The sequence below is a fragment of the Onychostoma macrolepis genome, chromosome 06, assembly GCF_012432095.1.
Source record: "Onychostoma macrolepis isolate SWU-2019 chromosome 06, ASM1243209v1, whole genome shotgun sequence".
Taxonomy (NCBI): Eukaryota; Metazoa; Chordata; class Actinopteri; order Cypriniformes; family Cyprinidae; genus Onychostoma; species Onychostoma macrolepis.
This window is the reverse complement of record NC_081160.1, coordinates 18,133,321-18,151,695: the sequence shown is the minus strand read 5'-3', so window position 1 is coordinate 18,151,695 and position 18,375 is coordinate 18,133,321. Positions and strand designations below refer to the sequence as shown.

Genomic DNA, 18,375 nt, shown 5'->3' with positions numbered 1-18,375 from the left:
TAATAAAGATAAATAATAAAGTATATATAGCTTTTTAAAACCTTTTTATTTTGTAATATATTAAAGTAAAAATAATATATTGAAGAAAAATGTGTCATTTAAATAATAATAATAGCTTAATATATTATTATTAATATTATCTATTTAATATATATTATATATATATTTGAACAGCTTAAGCTTTATGCATACTGCACTTGAATATAATGTCAAATTACATATAAAAAATAATTTATTTATTATTAATATTTATTTTTTTATAATAATTAAAAATAGTTATTATAACAGTCTGAACACACCTGATTATACATTATATATTTTAACATACCTGATTATATTATTATTATAACACACCTGAACTCTAGAAAGTGTCTTCTACAGGGTCATTTTACAATATGACCTCTTCAAAAACATAACTGGAGAATAACAAATCTGGACTAAAATAAAATCTTGGACATCTCCAAATAATTTTCAAATAACACAGACCGATGAAAACGCAATCCTCTTCAGTCAATAATAAGTAATAAACATGCTTTTTTTTTCATTTGCCTGCCAATCATTAAATCATTATGCTGCAGTGATGAACAACAACACAAATCTTAAGATGCTTGTTTATTTAAAATAAGTGACAATATACTGTAATACTTGAGCAGACGCACTGGCCTGGCAACTAAATATTAGTTATATCTGAATCATTTCATTAAGAAATTGCAAGACAAAGCAGACATTAATGTAGGACATTCATGTGTCAGCACATATACACTGATATGGTATCTGAACAACTACCAAGAAATCTCACAAAGAAACACATTATGAAGCAAGAAAGCAAGTAAGTGATACTGTATTAAACAATGTCTAAATCATCAGCTGGAGCACAATTGTGGGTTTTATGCAAAAGATTCTTGTTAAACCCCATGTGCTCAGCACATTTTTGAATGTTTTAATTAAACAGTATTTCTGCTTATTTATCTCATAGTGTAGTTTCACCTCATTCACACGATCTGTATGTATCATTTTTGGATTTTAGGTTGCATAGAGAAAAGCAAGCAAATTGTTGCCTTGCTAATAGAGTTTGAGAACATTGTTTAGTGAAGGGAATTTAACACTTGCATTGCAACAATGCTAACTAAATGCATGTAATGGACAATGTTGCAACAAGACAGACTGAACAACCATTGAAATGAAATACTCCTCCTCCCCCTGATATGAAAGCATTGCTGAGTTTAGAAAAATCCTCTCATTTCATTTCATTAGATTGGTCAAAAAACATTTAGGATTTTAAATGCATCAGCACAATATGTTGTTGATATAAGCAAGCAATAATCTGTTTGAATGCAAGAGGAAAATAACCTTTCAGTAGTACAACTCCAGTGCATGCTTCATTCAACTGCATAATACTAGTTACAAAAATCAGCAAAGAGGAAAATGCTAGACACAGCATATTCCCTGATATGGCATGTGCCTTCAAGTAGTTCATAACATAATAAAATGTTGGTTTTAAAAGCTGCAATAAATATAAATATGTAACAGGCAAAGCATATTCACTGATATGGCTATTGCCCTCAGCAATTTCATACTAATAAAACAATACAAATGGTCACAATAACAAACCAGCTTTGGTTTGGTTTAAAGAAAGACTTTAGCCAACTCTTTGCAGTTACTAATTTAAGACTGTTCTCAAAATTACCCCCCCCTAAACCACTTAGAAAGCTTATCATCCGTACTAGATGCGTACTATGTACCATTACAATCACAGATAAAAGGCATTGCTATTGCTTAAGCATATTGTAGCTTTAGATTTAGCGATTTGATTTGAACTTGAATCACCTAAATACTAGAAAGTTCGGCACGAGTTTGAAGATCAGAGTCGAGAAGGGATGAAGTCACCAGGAACACTTCTGTGCCTGGCAGACCTGCTACAAAGCCAACAGAGACACCAGGGAGCTCACAACGGACATCAGCAATAGTGAGGATGAGGAAAACACTGTAAGAGAAACACAGAGTGAAAAGACTTATTAAAAGAATCCAGGTGTGTGTGTGTGTGTATGTGTATGTGTGTACACATATATATATATATATATATATATAGAGAGAGAGAGAGAGAGAGAGAGAGAGGCCTGTTAATGAAAGCCGTACCTGTTGATGAAGCTGAACACTCCATGGCTATTATGGCATCCAGGTAGTTCTGGCCAAGCCATTCCTCATACGTCTTCCTCTCTCCTACACCAATTAAAGTGATAGTTGAATCCTTGAAAATCAGGTCGGATCCCTCATAGGGTTTGGAGTCAAACATCTTGAAGCCTGAGGCAGCATTAACTCCAAAGAAATTCTGAAAGATGCAAACCAAAAAAGTCATACAAACAAGGACAATTCCATTTTCAAATGAGCCTGAAAAATGACATTTGGATTTACCAACCTGGGCTTTGTCCAGGAGGCCAAAGATGACGTGGTGGTTGGTATCAGGTCTTATCATAACGGCATGGGAAGGGACACGGGCCAAGTTGCACTTAGTGTACTGAGTGACTTCAGCACGAGACTCATGAGAACAAAGCAGCTGAAATTCACGGGAATCCAGGTGTACTGCCCAAGAATCTGTATTGTTTCCTGGAAATAACAGTTCTGACATGAGAGAACTACTAGAGACTTTTACACATGAAGCAATGGTCTGCTTGCTGCATGTAAAATGCATAACGAACGGTTCAGTTTGTAGTCTTAAACCAGAAAAAATTAGCATTTTCAAGCCATGGGTTTTCTCTGGAATTTATTTAATATTTTTCTAGTAGTAGTTTTCATTTTTTCTTAGTTTTCTCTCACAAGTATTGTTAATCACATACAGTACCTAATTTTACTCATAAATCAAAAACTGCTATTTTAAAAATTAGAACAAAACAAAAATTCTAATTTTTTAAAGATCATGTGATGACATCTTTTAAAAATCAGCTTTTAATTATTACATTTAGTCTTTTTAGTCATTATTTTTATTATTATTACTACTACTACTACTATTACTATTGTTGTTTAAATCAAAATTTATTACAAACTATTTCCTCTAAAATTCTGAGTTATTGTTTTATTTTATTGTTTGGTTTTTATTTATTTACATTTGTTGTGTTTGTGTGTTTGAAAAAAAAAAAGCTTTATATTCTAACCTGTAAAGTATACAATTTTTTTAATGAAAGGTGCTATAAAAAATAAAATGTATTATTATTATTATTATTATTATTAAAGACTCATTGAAAATTCCCAAGGGAATCCATGGCAAATTACCTCTCTGGTTTGGCCTACAAATTGACATCATGACTGAACAGCTTTATAAGGATGTTTAAAGTTTTTTTTAAATTATTATTATTATTATTATTATTATTAATAAAAATGGCTTGAAGCAACAGATAACTTTTTACCATCTGTGTTCTGGAACACAGTGGAATGTTTGACAAAGGCCACATCACCATGACCTTCAACAAGGCACCTGAGAATATAAACAGAGACCATGATAAATATTTAGTTGTTATGCAAATACTCAACTGGTAAAACACAAATTAGCACCAAATCTTTCAAATCTTTTGTGCAGTATAGTGGATTACCTGAAGGCTCCATCGTAACCGTCATATAGGTCCTTGCCTTTTTCACACTTGTTCTGACCACTGGAGTCTCCAATGCACTGCTCACACAGGTTACTGGGAAAACCTTTCTGATTGGCTCCAGGTACACAGGCTGATTCAAAGAACTCCCCAGCAGCTAAAGGCAGAATCACACCCTCATTACACTGATTTTGCTATTTATATAGCAGGACAACATGCCTTTTATTTCAATACCTTTGTAATAACGGATACAAAATTACAAGTAACAATTTGAGAAAAAGCTGAACGCTTTTCACTGTTGTTTTAGATTTTAGGGACCCATGGTATGTGTGCACTACAGTACATGTCCTACCTTGGGCCACTTGGCATGTCTGCGGCTTGATGATGCCTTTTTCTATTAGCAGACCCATGGGAATGTTCCAGCCTGCAGTCCTTCCATAACCTGTGTGACAGGAGCGCTTGCTCTTGAGGTCACTGAATCTCTGGATGTCTCTGTTGCTCTTCCTCAGCACAGCGACAGCATAATAAATGCTTCCGTCAGTGTCTCCTAAGCCAGAGAATCACAGTAGCTTGTGAAATGAATCATCATTTATGAATAAAACAGCACATGTTTCATCAGGCACTGTTGAAAATCTTTCCCAAACAGAAAACAGTCACCTAGTGAGCACATTTTAACTGTTCACATTATACTATATTCAAGTAATTTCATACATTTATAGTGAATTATTAATTGTATAATCTAATGAATTAATGTGTATTAATTAATTATACATATCCATTAATATAATGAATCAATTATATTTCCACTGCCTTTTAAATTCTACACGTTTTTGCTATTGTCTTATATATATATATATATATAGTATTTATTTATTTACTTTTTGTTATGCTTTCTTTTTTTCTAAATTTTTTTTTTCTTCTTCCATATTTACATTTTTTTTTACTTCATATTATATTGAAGTCATTTCATATAAAAAGTAAAATTACATTGAAAGTGTATGGCTCTAACCTGTGTAGCTCTCCCCGACAGCAGGTATCAAACCAAAACTCTTCCCCGCTGTGTAGATGTAACCTCCGTCAAGAGTGATGGCATCAGCTTCCTTGTTCTGGAGGAAAAGAGTCTCATTCAAATACAGCACAGTGACCGCCCACTTTTTCCGCAGCCTTGAATTTATACAAATCTGTTTCTCCATGGTGAAAATGAATGGCATTTTTAGTCTCTGAACTTGACTGTTGTGATGTATTGCAGATTTTAGTTAAAGAAACTATGAGTATAAGGGATTCATATATATGATGATATAGTTATCATTATAGCTATCTTTATAGTTATCATTTTGGTGTCAGCGGGTGTGAATAAGAGGGTTTGGTATTTAAATATCTCTTGATTGGCATACTTGTATTTTCTTCATACAGTCCTCCACAGATGTGCCATAGACACACTGAATATCAGGAACCAGATTTTTGCTTTTGAAAGCCACAGCCATGTCTGCACATTTTTGCTGCTCTCCATGAGACAGGACACACCAGCGTAGGTGAGAGGGAACGTCTACACACACACCCATCACAGAGAAACACAGATTTGGAGTACAATATAAAAAAGTAAATAGCCTGCATAGTAAATTTGCTGCATTTCAAATTGTAATTTTTGATTGTTTGATGAAGATGCAAAGATTCACACCTGACTCTGTGCAGTCCATAGCTCTCAGTATGTAATAGTATTGGCCCATCCATTTGATATAGTTTTCATTTCCTGCTTGGATAAATGTGGTTGAAGCATCACTGAACAACAAGTTTGTCCCATCAAAGCCTGCTGAGGAGAACATGGAGAACCCAGACTTTTGCTAAAGAGAAACACACACACACACACACTTAAATGAAACCGTCACATTGAAATACAAAATGTACAATTAGTTTTTCACTCTGTTTCAAAATCCTAATAAATTACAATTTCAAAAAGGATCATACCAGTCCCTCACGCAACATGTTGTAAACCACTGAACTGCTGATGCCAGTGTGAACAACAATCCCCCTCGATGGGACTCGAGCCAGATGGCATTTTTCATAATCACTGACTGGACTGCGGGTGCCGTCCCGACACAGAAGCTGATAGTCCTCAGAGTGCAAGCTTTCAGCCCATGAACCACCCTGACCTGAGACACAAGGTTAAAAGATTATTATTAACTTAAATATATCACTTATCCAACTTTACCGTCCACACTTCCTGTATAAATCACTGTGTATACTTTGCATATCGGAATTACAATGCATGCATGCTTTCTTTCACTTTATTTTCTTAGAATCACTAACATACTCTTTGTTGTGCATAGAAGCTCTAACCATAACATTAACTATATTATATCATTATCAGAAACTGAGGAATTATTTTTGATTCGTAAATTGATCTGATAATTTGCTGCCATGGAAATATACTGTACCTATTTATGTTTATATGTGTGTGTGATTTCATGTTGCATCTTCATTAATTAAGATAGAATAATTAGACTTTCTATAAGTTATTATTATATTAATTAATTAATCACTATTATATATTTAAATATAACATATTTTGAAATAATCATGCATCCCCCCTGGAAGTTTGCTGAAGTTCCCTGGTTGAGAAACACTGGAGTACACATTTACCATCTGTATTCTCGCTTACAGTTGTGTGCTTCACAAAGGCGACGTCACCTGCATTCTCAACCAAGCACCTGTGAAGCCCAAAACAAGTTAAGTGACACACTGAGGATATTTCTCATTATCAAAGCTGTAACTGCACCAGCTATGTTTCACTACAGTATGATTTTAATTTTAAAATAAATATGGTACCTAAATGCTCCATCATATGCATAGTACTGCTCATGAGGGTCTTCTTCACACTTATATTTTCCTGTTCGATCTCCCACACACAGCTGACACAGGGACGGAGGGTCATCTTTAGCCCCTGGGATACAGCTGGCGCTAAAGAAGTCAGCAACCCCTAAAACATCAAGATAAGGCACAAGATACTTTTTCATCTGAAAAAGACAATCTGACAATTTAAGGTGTGCAGCACCATAAACAATGGACTACCTTGAGGGATGTTGCAGCCCATGGCTGACATCATTCCACTGTCAATCAAATAGCCCAGAGGGACGTTCCAGCCAGCTGTGCGGTGCTTGCCAGTGTGACAAGACTTCTTCCCCTTCAGATTGTTGATGTTGATAGCTGAATTTGTTCTTTTCACCACAGCAACGCCATAGTATGTTATTCCTTTCCCTGTGGCCGTTAGATGAAGAACAAATTTAAAGACTTTGTTGACTAACTAGTTGCTCTAAAAATAGAATTTTGCCAGATAAAACAAAGGATAGTCCATAACATTCATACTTATAATGGACTTTCACCACATTTTTTATTATTATAATAAAGTATGTAATCAAATGCCGATACAGCCATTGTTAATATTCAACCTAATGTTGCTGTTGACATTTATGTCTTTAATCACTGCCTTTCAGTGTTGGGCTAGTTACTCAAAGAATGTAATATATTACTCATTACTACTTACTCCTTTCAAAAGTAATATTGTTACTTTACTTATTACTTTCTGGCAACAGTAATTAGTTTCACTACTAGTTACATTACTTTTTCTTCACGCCCCACAGAAGTTGTAACTGTGTAACATTCTTCTAGAATGTTACTAACATATTTCTGCCTCATCATTTGACCAAAATCCACATTGGAACGCAGTCAGAAGTGATTACTCAATAGTGATTGATAGTGGCATTCAAGTAGAAGTGTTGTATTCATCTCATTAATTGTCATGTGTAGCTTAAAGTAATTTTTCCGTTACCCATATGCGATTAAATTTCGTTATGTATTTTATCAAATCACATGAGTTTGTAAGAATCTGTTGAATTTTCCAAAAACATTTTAAATTATATTAATATAATGTACCACATGCTGATCAGAGGGATGTAATGCCAGAGTAAAGTAAAGCCACAACTTACACAACAGCTCTGTTTTCCTGACAAAATCAATATAATGCAATATTTCTATCTGCTGAATGTAAACTTTTCCATATTCCAAGCTTGCCTGCTGCACCGGGGACATCACATGCATGTGCGAGTCATGAAAATTATGAAAATAAATCTAGGAATTATTTGATTGTTAGATTTTAAATCAGCGGGGGTTGAGGCATCAAAAGTAACTAAGTAACTAAGCTGTTTTATGGAAAGTAACTGTAATATTATTACTGAAATCTTAATAATAATTAGTTACACTACCAGTTACTGCAAAAAGTAATATTATTACAGTAACTAAATTACTAGTAACTAGTTACTGCCCAACACTGCGGCCTTTCCATTTCAAAGACAACTTGCATAATCTGGTATCTACAGCACCAAAAGAACAACATACCATCCGCTCCAGATTCTCCAGCTGCAATATTGAAGCTGGCTTGCTTGCCAATGTCATATATTTCTTTAGCACTGGCTGAGAAGGCATCAACTTCATTTTTCTGTCAAAAGCAATATTAATCACAATTGCAACTTGATTATTGAAAATTTTCTGTGAAGAAAATTATTTTAGTGTATACTTCCGCAAATAAAATGAACAGACAAAAGACTACAAAGCACTATCTGAGCAGGGACACATTATCATTTGTCATATGTTTGTGATAAATTCTCTGTGTGACAGAAAAGCTTTTTAAATCTGAACCTTGGATTTTTCTGTGATGCTACAACCCTCATAAACAAATGTATTAAAATTATATGTGAAAATTATATACTTTTTTTCAGGTAGGCCTAGTTTGACATTTTCTGTTCTGTAAGTGACACAATGTAGAATTTTAATGTTTAAGAAAAAAATCTTATATCTTAAATATAAAGATAATTGTCACGTAAAATGTCATTTTATCACATGCACATTTCCATCACATTAAAAAAACACGATAGATAGATAGATAGATAGATAGATAGATAGATAGATAGATAGATAGATAGATAGATAGGCTAACGTTTTCTCAGAACGTTTCGCTAACGTTCCTATTAAGTTATGAAAACATTCATTCTGAATGTCAATTTTCAAAAACTTTGTTGTCGTTACGAACATTCCATTTTATCATGTTGCACAGATTATGGGAGATTTACTTTTAAATGTTCACAAGTAGGCCTAATAACATTTTTTTTTTAAAAACATTAGACGAACATCCAACGAAAACATTTCGTAGGCCTAACGCTATATGAAACATTTCCATGCTAACGCTTTGAGAACATTAATGACAAGACAACTCTGACTGAATGTTGTATTAATATTACTAGAAGAACGTTTGTTCATAACTTTGCCAGAACGTTATTCAAAGTTCTGAGAACGTTTTCTGTTAGCTGAGTGTGTGACTGGATAAACAGACTTACGGTGAGTTTTTGAGCGCATTCGGCTTTAGATGAGACGGGGACGCACTGTAGCGCTGGTCGAATTGCAGCGCTGGTGAACGCCTGAGCCATTGCTTTACATTTGGACTCCTCCGCAGAAGAAATAGTGCACCATCTTATCGCACTCTGCCCTGATACTGGACGAAGTTATTTATAATATTATCACCATTGTTTGTAGCCTTCCACCTTTATCTCCAAAAGAGTCTTAGATTCATTCTGTTGCTTACATAATTAAAAACATACATTTCTTACAGTAGCCTATAGCTCTAATAATTAAACACAGAGATCGAAATCAAGTTTTCCCCTTGAGATTAACTTAAAATGTTTCTTACCATAATGCGTGACCGCGAGCAGAATGCTTAGAATAGCCCAGGTGTCCATCTCTGACTCGAGAGTGCGCAGATGTTACGTGTGTTTACTCTAGCTTTATATCTGAGAGACGGTTGCAAAGTCCAAAACACGACTCAGCCCTTCGACATAACTAGACGGGTTATGGTACCTTGATCATAAAAAGATAGCCCTTCGTGCAGTCAAATTCAGGATTTATAGACTATAATGTGACCAGACATGAGGACTGAGGAATGACACGTCCAAGAGACGGGCGGAGGTCCAAGGTGCACACAGAGGGGTCTTTCATTCTTTGGAACTCCACCTTTTTCCATAAGGGAATGAAAAAACTAAAGTGTCACTTAGACCAAAGTCTCTATAGTCTTTGCTTAGACCCAGGAAAAATAACTTTTAACCTTGAAAAAGAAGCAAATTAATCAAACTTAGGCTAGATATTTTGTTCAAAACGGAGACAAAGTGTTTGGACACATTTTGGACACATTCATTCACCAAACTTCGTCCTGGAGGGCCGGTGTCCTGCAGAGTTTAGCTCCAACTTGCCTCAACATACCCTACCTGTCTGGAAGTTTCAAGTGTACCTAGTCCGGTACCGCCGCTCCCTATATGCAGAGTACGCACCAACTCCCAGGGGACACCATCCCAGTTGCTCAAAGACCAAAAAACAAAACAAAACAAAACCGTGACGCGCCATTCCCGCATCCGCGCCCGCGACCTCTCTCACCTCATGTTTGCGGCTGAATGCAAATGATCATAATTGATGGACAGCTTTGCTCGTGAAAAGACATCAGCAATCCGGCGCCAAGAAAAGAAGAAAAAAATACATAAATAAAAATGAAAACGAAGCCCGTGCCTCACTTTCAGGTAAAGTTAGGCTACATTCATAATCCTGTGAAACTTTTTTGGGTGTTGAGGTTAATAACGTGTTTTAATGTCGGTAATAATTTCACCACCAGCAGCACATCTTAATATTCTCTCCGAATTTCCATGTTCACTTAGGAAAGTTAGCCATTGTTTTAACACTAATACATTTTTTTTTTTTTTTAAAAACAATAGAACCATCACAGAAAATCCTAATACCATCACACATAAATCACAAATACCATTACAAACAATCAACTTTTAACCATTAAAAAATGGTTTTCTGTAGTGTTTTGGGACATATTCCATTAGGATTTATTGGTTTTAACAATTACCAGTAGAGACCAACAGGGTCCATTACAGTTACCATTAAAACTGATACAAGTCCCATTATAACCAGTAAAACCATTACAAATTTTGTTTTTTTCAACATTACATGTTACAACATTACATGTAATGCCTGCAAAGGGGGGCAAAGGACGATTATATCCTTTTTTAATAGGCTATTGACCAAACATTTAATTCAAATATCCACTTAATCTTTAATTTTTGGCCACCTTTTTGCTATAGATGACAGCCTCTATAATTTCTTCAACAAAAAAAACACGTGTACATCACAACCCTTACAAAAATTAACCACATTATTGTAATTTGTAAATAAGACAATTTAATTACTTTTATATTTTATTAAAGTTCTATTTTGACCCCTATTGTAGTTTTTTTATATATTTTTTTTACTTCCATAATATTTGAGGGAGGGGGCACAACAATACAATCCTGCTTAGGGCAGCAGCGACCCTGACCTTGTCAGACCTTGATTGTTCACGTGTGTTTGATTAGGGTTCAGAGGTAAACTCTGCAGGACAACAGCCCTCCAGGACCGAGTCTTGTGACCCCTGGGCTATAGAATAAAACCACAGAGCTAGACACTTCTTGATTAAGTATGAAAATTATTCAGAGACTCAAACACTTTGATTTTGTCTGATTTCATTGTATTCGTTTTAATAATAATTTTACTGTCATCATAAAGTGTTACATCTATTCAGCTGCTACCTAGAGATGTTATGGCAACAGGGAATTGTGACTGTGATTTAACGTAGTTTTACAACAGGATGGAAACATGTTTAACGATGACAAATACAGTACAATTATACAACAAACACACTTTATGATGGCAGTGTTTTCTCCAGCTCTTCTGGTATGTTGCTTAAAGCGATAGTTCAGCCAAAAATTTGCGGAACACAAAAGATGATATTCAGAATAATTTTGAAAAATGGTAAATGAACCGTTTTAGTTAGAAATGACTTGTACTATATGGGGGGAAAAAATATCCTCCTTTTATGCTCCACAGAAAAAGTCCTACAGATTGATGACAATTTTCAATTTTGGGTGAATTATCTCTTTAAAAAGAATTAAGGATATAACTGTTCATTTGTAATATTTATTTATTATTTACATGAAACGTAGACCTTTTTGCTCTCTAATACTTTTGTCAAACTTTGAAGAAATGGTTTAGCCCACCTTTTCAGACACAAATTGATACACAAAAACACTGTATATGAGAAAAAAGTTTTTATTAGCTGTTCTCCTTTTTGACAAATGGAATGAATCAAGTTGGCAGATTATGTACATAATCTAGTCAAAAATGTGTTAGAAAGCCAAGATGACAAGTTAGAGAAGCAATCTTTTAGAAAACAATCATCTCCGAGAAACTTAAGAATGAAATGGGAACGCTTTCAGCGCGCCCTCTGGTGGAGAGTTAAAGGCTTGTGTTAGAGAGTGGCAAAGCAAATCTCTCTTCAGCTATGGGCAGTCGACAAGTTCACACACATGGAGGCAAGAATCTCCTAGCCTCTAACGTTTACAGTTCATGCTAACTCTGACATTTTCACAATCCCAGGTGAAAACAGAAAGAGAAGCCCTCTCCTCTGCTTCTCGCTCATGTTTTATGTGTCAAAGACTATTGCTTTTAGAAATCATGCACGTCACATGAAAAAGAAAATATGGCATAACTACATAGGAGAGAGAGAGAGAGAGAGAGAGCGAGCAGAAGACTACAAACTGCCAACTTGAGTTTTATTTCATATTGTTTGAGCAGATGCAAATGGATCACCACCATTCAGCCCATGTGTCCTATGTGTCAGTGTTTTTGCATAAAACAAACCATTAACAACAAAAGTGATGGTGGTAAAAGTAAAGGAAAATATATATTTATATATCTATTTATTTTTATTTTTATATACATACACGCATATTCATACGAGTGTATGCTTGACATTATAAAGAAAATAATTCCCATAGGTGTGGAGTTTAATTAAAGCTCAATATAGACTTTATTATAACAAAATAGGCAGTATACTGAGGGTTGAATATACATTACAATTTATACTCTCTTATTTGCATTGCTGTTTCTTTAAGTAAGAATATGTCATCACCTGGATTTGAAAGATAATTGTAAGCTGTTCCTTTTCACCTCATCTAAAAGCTAATCCCATTTGCACCTCGATTAAAATGTACACAGATTGTTAAGACAAATAGACATTTAATATAAAAAGAAGAACTTTTGTGCCAAATGTTTTTGTCCTCTTTGTGCACTTGTGACAAAACAGATCAGCTGCTTCAAATTAGTGGGCTGTTTGATTTTACAAGATAAATGAGAGAAAACAGAAGTAATATGGTGGCTGCAGTTCACATAGCTTAAAAACGTAAGAACATTATGTTAACTGAAAAAGAATAATTCAAAACATGCTCTTAATGCAAAAAAACGTGCAAAGTGTGGCTTTATGTCTTTTCAGAGACATGAAAGCGTTAACTTCTGATCATACATGGGAAAAAGAACAAACCAAAATGTATATAATGCATTAACTCATTGGTTTTCCTTCGAGAAAGTCACCTCCCTTAAACATTAAGGAATCTGTACCGTATAATCTGTCCAGTAAGTCGCTGGTCAGGCATGTCTCCTCCCACCGGAGGATGAAATGCGGAGATTGGGATGCGAGTTCTAGACAGCAGTTTCAAAGAGAGGCATGAGAGAGAGAGAGAGAGAGAGAGAGAGAGAGAGAGGTGGCCGTGAGACCACCATGACCCCAAGCCCATCCAAAGAAAATGTATTTCCTATGCTCAGGGGTCAAAAAGCCAATGCAAGCAGCAGGCCAGGTTAGTATAAAAAAAGAAAACCGAAAGAAAAAAAAAAAAAAAAAATACAAAAAAAAGTTTAAAGAAGAATAAGGTTTATTTGTCTCCAGCCATCTCACAATTTCTCTTTGACAGGTACCCAGATGAACGGCCCAGACTGCTCCTCGATGATCTGCTTAACCTGGTTGTAGATCTCTTCTAATGTGTCCCCTTGTACAATGGCTGAAGGAAAGATAAGATGAACATCATTAAGTATCAAACATCTCCTTGTTCAATGGAAAAAATATAAAAGTTCTCAGGAAACGTGGGACTGGATACAGGCGGCCCACAACGATTTGCCACTGATAGCAAAGGCTGTCACTCTTTAGTAATATTAAAGAAAATAAATACAAATAGATGCAAACTATCGTATAATAAACATAAAAAATTGGTACATTTCGTTTTGTCCTAGGGTGCAGCCACATAAGCAACCATTTGGAGAATTTTCATGCTCATTGCACATTGTCATTACTGTAAGGATGAATGAAGCACACCTCGCACAGAAATCACTTTCAAACCAAGCTGCACTTTTTATTGGTCTATGTGAATTAAGCTGGTGTTGCTACATTTTATGTTAATACTGATACAACAATATGAAACTCAAAAATCTTTTGTGTAAGCACTAATACAAAGAAACTAAATGTCATTTGCAGTGAGTTTGTTTTCAAAGGTCTGTTCCCACTTTTTTATTCATTGGAAATATAACACTATATTATGTTTACTTTCAGTTAAGTTCAGTATTCAAAATAAATTAAGATATAAAATCTTTCCTCTGGTTAAAGGTTATATAAAACCACACAGTAAAGATGCACAGCCTCCACCTTTTTGTGATGTTTTATTAAAGACCACAACCTTATTTATTATTTAAATGGTTTTGTGCAAATTATGCATACGAGTATGCTTTTTAATTAAATTCTAATCAGTAAGCTTGGCTTTTGTCAATAGGGCGTATATTGGCAGGGGGATAAATATAAAAAAATAATGTATGTTTTTAAGTCTTAAAGGAAAACTCTGACATCAGTACCTCTATGGATATTACATGAAGGTTTTTATTATTTATTTATTTTTTTTGTCCATGCAATGACAATATTATTATATTATTTTGGACCCTATTGACTGTATGGGCAGAAAGAAACATCTCACATGTTACACAGATGAAAGTCGTACTGGTTTGGAATGAGAGACGATGACATAATTGAAAATTTTTAGTGATCTATTCCTTTAAATGAAAATTTGGATGCGTGTCAAAATAGAGTTTAAATGCAGAGTATGGCTTCGTTGCAGGACAGATAAGTCTACTGTTCTCACCGGTGAAGTGCTCTAGGAATTCCTGCTCCAGTTTCATGGCTCTGTCATAGGTCTTCCTGCCTTGCTCCTCCATCAATCTCTTATTCATCTCTCTGCGAAGGACACAGATGACATATTACTAGTGCCAATCAGTCAAAAATAAATCAAGCTTTAGCATTTATTGTGTGTTTGACAGTAAAAATAACATACAAAATATTCTCCACTGATTTGGGTTTCACGAACACCGCAATGGGGTAGAGCTGTGCTAACTGGAGTCGTTTGATGGCATTGCCTGAGACATCCAGGATGCAGTGCTTGCCCTTAAAGAACAATGAAAAACAGATCATCATGTGAGAAATGAGAAATGGTGCGCAATGCAAATCTGAAGGTCAGCATGATACTCTCACACACAAATGCCTGTTTTATTACTGCCATAATTCCCTTTATTACTTCCTAACAAGTTGAACTCGTTCACCTTTTCTGCAACCTCTCGCACTGACTGCACGCTTGTCCCGTAGAGGTGGTTGTTATATTGGCCGGCCTCGATGAACTTGTGATCCTGAATGTCTTTTTCCATTTGTTCCCGTGAAATAACAAAATGGTAGTCTCTGCCATCAACCTCGTAGTCTCGCTTCGGTCTAGTCGTGTCTGGTCAAAGAACAGAAACGACCATAAAAACAATGCAGATAGTATGCAATTCTGCAGAAGAAATGATAAAACCATGATTATGTACTCACGGGGAACACATGATCCAAACTTGTCCGGGAACTCCGAGATTAGATCATCATTGATCCGGTCTTTCATGGGTCCAAGGATAATCACTGGACGAGTGTAACTCACTGTAAACCATAATAACAACCTTACAATGGGTTCTTCTTTACAATCAATCAGAGAAGCAGAATTACACACCAATACAGTTAAATGAAGATATATGAACCAATGTACCATAATAAAAGAAAGCCATAATGAAAGACACTCACCTTCCTGTTGCATGACTGTCTCATACGAGAGGACATACTCTTCCTGTCCACCTAGTAGAGACAGAAACACTGATATAAGTTCAAAAATCCTTATGTGCTGTGTACATCTGATGTTGAGTGTTCAAATGCATTTCCTTTGCATTCATTTACATTTCAAATATATTACTTGGTCACCCTATGAAAGCAGCTTATATGCTTTTGTTTTGAACAGTAGTCTCTAATTTTCACTCACTGTTCAAATGAGATTTAAGAGCCATGTAGCATTAACAAAGTTCAAGAGGTTTTTCAGACCACTCGATGTGAATGACAGGCCAGTTGCAAAACTGTTGAAAGACACAGGCTGTTCAAATGACTGTGACATGTTATTTTAAGGTAATATTCCAGGCCATAATATGCTGTATCCCCAGCATGATCACTAAGCAAGGTGCACAGATAACCAGCACCTGTTTTATTACCTGAAACTACCATGTAGGGCAAATCATACAACTAGCTTATGAACTATAAAGCATTGCAGAGTAAAGTGAGCTTCTGTTGGTTAAATCAATAGCACGTTGCAATTATCTTGGCTTTTGCTGCTGCATTTTTAAACAACCTATCAAGATATTTCTTTATTTGAAATATAAAAATTACACTGTATGCATAACACACAAAGGAAAGCTGAGGGAACAAAGGGAATTAAATTCTTAAACTCATGAAGTTTAAAGAGATGAATTCAATAACATTGTGATGAAAGGAAATAAAGGGGAACACAAACTTACGGTAACTACTTTCACTATCGCTGGCATTAGAAGTTACATGCTCTGAAACCATAAAAAGGGAAAATGAACACCACAGACAGAAAAACAAGGTTTGCAGGAATATGACAAACACAATGCTAAGATCAGTCACCAGCAGATGGCAGTGTTAAGAACCTGTGCAAGACGCGACTCTGAGGCTTGGAAGCTCGGTTTATCACAAAATTGTTTGTACAAAATGGGTTTCAAATCATCATCTAATCATCTAAATTAATCTAATACCCTTTGAATGTCCCCTTAACCCCTTAACACAGTCATGGTGCGGTGAACATTGATGGACTCCACTCCACCACCTAAAAAAAGTCTAGAAGTCTAAGAGAGGACACAAATACTAAACATCCAGGAATCATGGAAGATTGTACATAACTTTCCTTTATATCAACCATGCTGATCTCAACCCCCTCATGTTCTGTTGTGACTGTTTTCACACTACCAAATGTTCAAAAGTTTCATTTGTTTTGTTTATGTTTTATTTTAGAAATAATACCTTTCAGCAAGGATTCAAGGATATATTAAAATCAATTACAAATGACAGTAAAGACGTTGGAAAAGAATTTTAAAAAATGCTGTTCATTGAAACTTTCCATTCCTCAAAAAAGAAAAATCAGTGTTTCCACAAAAATATTAAGCAGATATATATTTTTAACATTTCTAATACCAAGAAATCTTTCCTTAGAACCAAATCAGCATATTATAATGATTTCTGAAGTATCAAATGACACTGAAATCTGGACTGCTGAAATTTAGCTTTTCTATCAGAAATAAATGACATACATATATATATATATATATAAAAATGTATATAATAAATATATTAAAACACTGTATTTTTGAGCAAATAAATGCAGTACTGATACAATAATTTTCAAAAACATTTAAATTACTAACCAAAAAATTTTTTTTTTAATTATCTACTTTTTTCCCCTTCATATTGTTTTAGCATTTTTTGATTTGACCAAGTACGTAGATATTATTGAAGATTGTTATAATCACAAAGTAGACATGCATTTTCCAGAAACTTGTTACTGTAGTTTGAAAGAAATCAAAATAAAGAACAGAAGGGAGTGTGTATCTCAGTGTCAACCTCAAACAGAACATGTGTTAAATTATTTCTATGGCATTATTTGCATTTGTCCCCAAAAGCACATATCAAACTCATTGCCCAAAGCAAAATTACAGCAGTAACTACATTTTTACATATCCAGAAGAAAATACAATGGTGCAAAACTCGCTCCAATGCTAAGGTGTTGTGGATGGTTTCCAAGGCATTGCCACGCAGTTAAAAAGAGCCCACTCCCCAAGCCCTGAGATTATTTTCTGCCCATTTTGTCATTCACCAGGATAAAAATAACATGTCAAATTGCTTAGTGGGGGGAATAAGTAAAGGAAAAGATGCGAGTTACACACCAACATATTTGTTCAAAGCCCTAAACCCGGGGTTCCCATGGGGTTTTTGTTAGCTGAAACCCTTAGAAGTAATATATTGACTTGAAGCATCCCCTGAGATTTTGAGTTAACATTATAATTTGCATGTTCACAGTTCTCTAATATTGGTTAACCATCACAACATCCAAAGAAACAGATAAAATATCAAATCTATTTTGGTGTATGCAAACTTGCAATGTGGTTACGTTTCTTATTTTTAATATTCATTTGTACAGTATATTCTTAATGAACTATCCTTTATGATTATTTAATTGTTATGCTATATTCATATTACTGTTTTATGTTACTCATATACTCAAGTATTATTCATTTATTCTTCTTTATTACTGTTCTTTTCTTCATATTCCATTGACGAAGTATATTTTTCTTTATTTGACATAAAAAAGGTACATTTTGTTATGCTTAAGGGATGTTTGAACAGGATGTTGGAAACGTATTCTCTGCAGAATATTTTTTATTACATGCAAGGATGTTTGCTCAATTTGTTTTCGATTTTCTTGGT

General features: G+C 34.8%; 2 protein-coding genes across 27 annotated transcripts in view; both read right to left on the bottom strand.

The window, feature by feature from the left end:
• Positions 1–599: 599 nt before the first annotated feature.
• On the bottom strand, positions 600–10,166 carry meltf (melanotransferrin). Its single transcript, XM_058780112.1, has 16 exons — positions 9,319–10,166; positions 8,969–9,123; positions 7,974–8,073; positions 6,651–6,836; positions 6,408–6,558; positions 6,222–6,289; positions 5,547–5,731; positions 5,260–5,422; positions 4,976–5,127; positions 4,591–4,687; positions 3,934–4,128; positions 3,585–3,738; positions 3,402–3,469; positions 2,417–2,604; positions 2,137–2,329; positions 600–1,984 (listed from the first exon to the last, which is right to left on the bottom strand). The coding sequence occupies exons 1-16, from the start codon at positions 9,365–9,367 to the stop codon at positions 1,917–1,919; spliced, it is 2,172 nt and encodes a 723-aa protein (XP_058636095.1). The 5' UTR covers positions 9,368–10,166; the 3' UTR covers positions 600–1,916.
• A 1,583-nt stretch (positions 10,167–11,749) lies between these two features.
• dlg1a (discs large MAGUK scaffold protein 1a) overlaps positions 11,750–18,375 on the bottom strand; it is a 127,634-nt gene continuing 121,008 nt past the window's right edge. For 18 of the 26 annotated variants that reach the window (XM_058777921.1, XM_058777923.1, XM_058777925.1 and 15 more), the window contains 8 exons: positions 16,392–16,433; positions 15,634–15,684; positions 15,391–15,492; positions 15,129–15,301; positions 14,864–14,973; positions 14,675–14,766; positions 13,447–13,549; positions 11,750–13,193 (listed from right to left, as the gene is read on the bottom strand). In XM_058777921.1, coding sequence (XP_058633904.1) covers positions 13,091–13,193; positions 13,447–13,549; positions 14,675–14,766; positions 14,864–14,973; positions 15,129–15,301; positions 15,391–15,492; positions 15,634–15,684; positions 16,392–16,433 — 776 coding nt within the window. In that variant the 3' untranslated portion in view covers positions 11,750–13,090. Of the gene's footprint in view, positions 13,550–14,674; positions 14,767–14,863; positions 14,974–15,128; positions 15,302–15,390; positions 15,493–15,633; positions 15,685–16,391; positions 16,434–18,375 lie in introns of those variants that run through there. The other 8 variants (XM_058777931.1, XM_058777943.1, XM_058777933.1 and 5 more) reach the window with 2 other exon arrangements.